Genomic DNA, 3,529 nt, shown 5'->3' on the forward strand with positions numbered 1-3,529 from the left:
AATATAATTTATAATATATAAACATGTGTTGTGCTACACATTATGTTCCATGCTAATTGTTATGTAAGTGTAGTATTATTATAAATTATATATTTTGAAATTTTTTTTACAATTTATTACAGTATTTACGATTATTTTTGTTTTCTCTTTGCAGGAAGTTCAAGAAAAAGCCTCTGTTTTTAATATGCAGTTGGACTTAACTGGGGCGGTTCCCAGCCTTATAGTTGCCTTTGTCATTGTAGCTAATGGGGATCGCCAGGGACGCAAAAGGTCTTTGGTTTTGCCATCAATGGGAGCTTTGATTGCTGATATTTGCCTCACTGTAATATCAAATTTTTCCTTGTCACTCTCTATCCTATTTGCGGTTGCATTTATTACTGGACTGTTTGGGAGTATGGCAACTTTCCTTGGAGGAGGCTTTGCTTTTATAGCAGACGTGTGTCACGATGAGAAGCAGAAGACAACGCGAATAGCTGTGGTGGATTTGATTTTTGGAGTCGTATCTGGATTGGCAGGACTGTCATCTGGGTACTTTCTAAGAGGAATAGGCTTTACATGGACATTTGTGACAGCATCTCTGCTCCATGTTGTTAATATTATCTATATTATATTTCTTCTGGAAGATACAGTAGGCGTATCTGAATTCCACCACCAGGCACCAGTGTCTTGTAAAGAACTTCTGAGAGAGACATTTTCTGGAGTGTACATGCTTTTTAAAATTGCCCCTTATAAAAAGAGAATTTTAATCATTGTGTTACTTTTTATATTTATGACTTATTTGTTTACTATGGTTGGTGGGAGTTCGCTTTTTACACTGTATGAACTGGATGAGCCACTCTGCTGGAATGAAGTATACATTGGATATGGAGCAGCTGCGTTCACTTCTGTCTCTCTGACCAGTTTTTTAGGAGTTTACTTATTTTCTAAATGTCTCAAAGACATTTATATTGTCTTTATTGGGATATTTTCTTACATTGGAGGAATGGTCATGGCTGCCTTTGCCAGAACTACCCTGCTCATGTTTTTAGGTGAGTTCAGAATCAGTTGTTCCATGGTCAACAATATATATGAAAATACTGCTATGTTATCTGTAGTGAATGTAGTTGGTAGATATTGGACGTACTGTCTTGAAAGGGTCATAGAGAGGTAAAATATACAAGGTTGAGTCAGACTGATTTAGGATTTAATTAAAAGTGAAGTGTGTGGAGAGAGGATGGAATTACTTGCTTATGATTTGGTTTTAGTGCCATACAGATATATTGGATTTATTAATTTCTCTGTGCTTGGATAATTGTGTCTCAGTGTACTTCTAGTTTGACTTTTCTATTGCCTTTTATTTGGGGAACTGAGCATTCAAAAGTGCATGACTAATTCATTGCAATGTATTTGTAAAATCCTGGATTTTTATTACTTCAATGTCTCATGACTGATTCATTGCTTTACAGTAAGAGTGCCATCTTTGCTCTGCTTTATGCCTATTCCCGTTCTCCGATCCATGCTGTCAAAAGTGGTTCTCACTGGTGAACAGGGTGAGTAGAATTTGTTTTTAAACAGTACAATAATATGGTATTTCAGAACAGAGATGCACCAAGATTACCTTTAAACAAACAGATATGTATTGGTATTTTAAGACTGCTTTTCTTTCAAGATCCATGTAATATGACCCTATGTCATGATATTAATGGCCTTTGATTCTGAATTTAGTATAAACAACATTGTGTTTAAAAACTACTGCAAGTTTCAACCGTCAAAGGAGAGATTGCTCTAAAAATAAAGACCATGGGGAACCTGAAGCAGAGGAATGCTCAAGGTTTATACAGATGTGATATCACAACTGCTTCTGCATTCACAAGATTTTGACGTGCAAAAGAAAGATGTGTTTCTGTTATTTAGTCAGTGTCACACTTAATAATTTAGAAAGGTAAGCAGTAGGTGGTCAACCCTCAAAGCACTTGAAAACAATTAGATTTGGATCCTGAGCTATGTACTCGGCTTCATGGGTGCCTGTGGCTACTTAAATGTGCCCCCAAAAATATAACATATTACTTCTCAAAGTCCTTTCCTTATGGAACACAGAAAAAAGCATGTCAGGCCTCAAAATGTGGCTCTAGTATCCCATATTTTGCTTTTGGGGAGCATATACTTTCTAGATTTTGGGGAGCGTATATTTTCTAGAAGCATTCTCCGGAGTTGTTTGGTTTTATTTTTTAAAAGACATGTCTTTATACAATAAAACAAAGATCTCTTTGTGCTAAACTATGCTAACATACACCTCTATTTTTGCAGTTTCTTGGCATTCTTCAGGGCTTTGGCTACTTGAGTAGTTTGATGCAGGAATCAGCTTGCTTCTTGTCATCTTTTTCTGCTTACCTATTGTGATTTTGTTTATGGTCCTGTGAATATGAATGCAGCTTGGGAAAATGTGTTCAGCAAGACACTGATGGGATAGACTGCCACCCCAATGGGTAGTTCACTGCAAAAAATGTTGTTTCTTTTCTTTCAAAAATGAGGAGGACATGGTTATGTGCTGAACCAGCAGTCTTTGTTGGATCAGAGCCTTTTCCACATGTAAGAGTGAAGACTAGAGAAGGAAGAAATAAGACAGGGAAGAGTGAGAATCAAGAGGAGAATTGGAAGGGGTAAAGGATGGAGATGTGCAGAACATGGTTAATGAGGATGAACAGTGTGAATTTCATGTGATAATCAGATTCAAGAAAGTAGGTACGGTCACAGAATAGCAGCAAAGAAAAATAGTTTCCATCAGCAAAATGTTTTGTTTTGGTTTGTTTTGTTTTCATTTAAAAACCAAGGCCTTTGTAGGAGTCCCCACAGAAGACACTTCCATAGCAAAGACGTATGATACTCGGGTGCTTGTTACTTGCATACTTGCTAAAATACTGTAGATAGATCCTTCAAAACAAGTTTTAAAACTTTAGCACTTTGAAGGGGTTTTGGTTTTACATTGTTTTGTTTGTAATTCATCTATTTGTTTTTGGCAGGTGCTGTGTTTGCTTGTATTGCCTGTTTAGAAGTTGTGACCGGCACTATTTCACTTTCAGTTTTTAATATTCTGTATGCAGCTACTGTTGCATGGTTTTCAGGCTTTAGCTTCCTCTTATCGGCAGGCCTTTGTCTAATTCCACTGGCTGTCCTGTGGTAAGTACGGATCAGGAGGGTGCTTCTGACTGCTTTTACTGGTAATTTTTTGTTTTGACATGAGTTGAAGCTGAATGGTTTAGTGCAGTAGTTCTCAAACTTCAGTATTTTCTACAGGGCTGGGCTTATTTCATGTGTAGCCTTCCCTCCAGCTTCCACCCAGTTCAGGAGCTGCTTTATCTAGCAAGCCTATGGAAGGTAGAGGGGGCTGCTAGGAGTGCGGCAGAGCTGAAACAAGGGGACATGGCAGTGTCTTCCCCAGGGGGATCACATAGGAGAGAGGGAGCCCAGGCTATGGGAGGCTGCTTTCTCTCAGTGAGGCTTGTGAGAGGAGTGGCTCCCCCGCCGCTGGTAGCCGTAGTTTTCCTGTTTT

General features: G+C 38.4%; 1 protein-coding gene across 1 annotated transcript in view; it reads left to right on the plus strand.

Moving 5' to 3' along the window:
* Nucleotides 1-154: 154 nt before the first annotated feature.
* SLC46A3 (solute carrier family 46, member 3) overlaps nt 155-3,529 on the plus strand; it is a gene marked incomplete at its 5' end in the record, with an annotated part of 5,126 nt that continues 1,751 nt past the window's right edge. The window contains 3 exons of the mRNA XM_009578992.1: nt 155-1,028; nt 1,446-1,529; nt 3,000-3,156. Coding sequence (XP_009577287.1) covers nt 155-1,028; nt 1,446-1,529; nt 3,000-3,156 — 1,115 coding nt within the window. The remainder of the gene's footprint in view (nt 1,029-1,445; nt 1,530-2,999; nt 3,157-3,529) is intronic.

The sequence above is a fragment of the Fulmarus glacialis genome, unplaced genomic scaffold (assembly GCF_000690835.1).
Source record: "Fulmarus glacialis isolate BGI_N327 unplaced genomic scaffold, ASM69083v1 scaffold36815, whole genome shotgun sequence".
Taxonomy (NCBI): Eukaryota; Metazoa; Chordata; class Aves; order Procellariiformes; family Procellariidae; genus Fulmarus; species Fulmarus glacialis.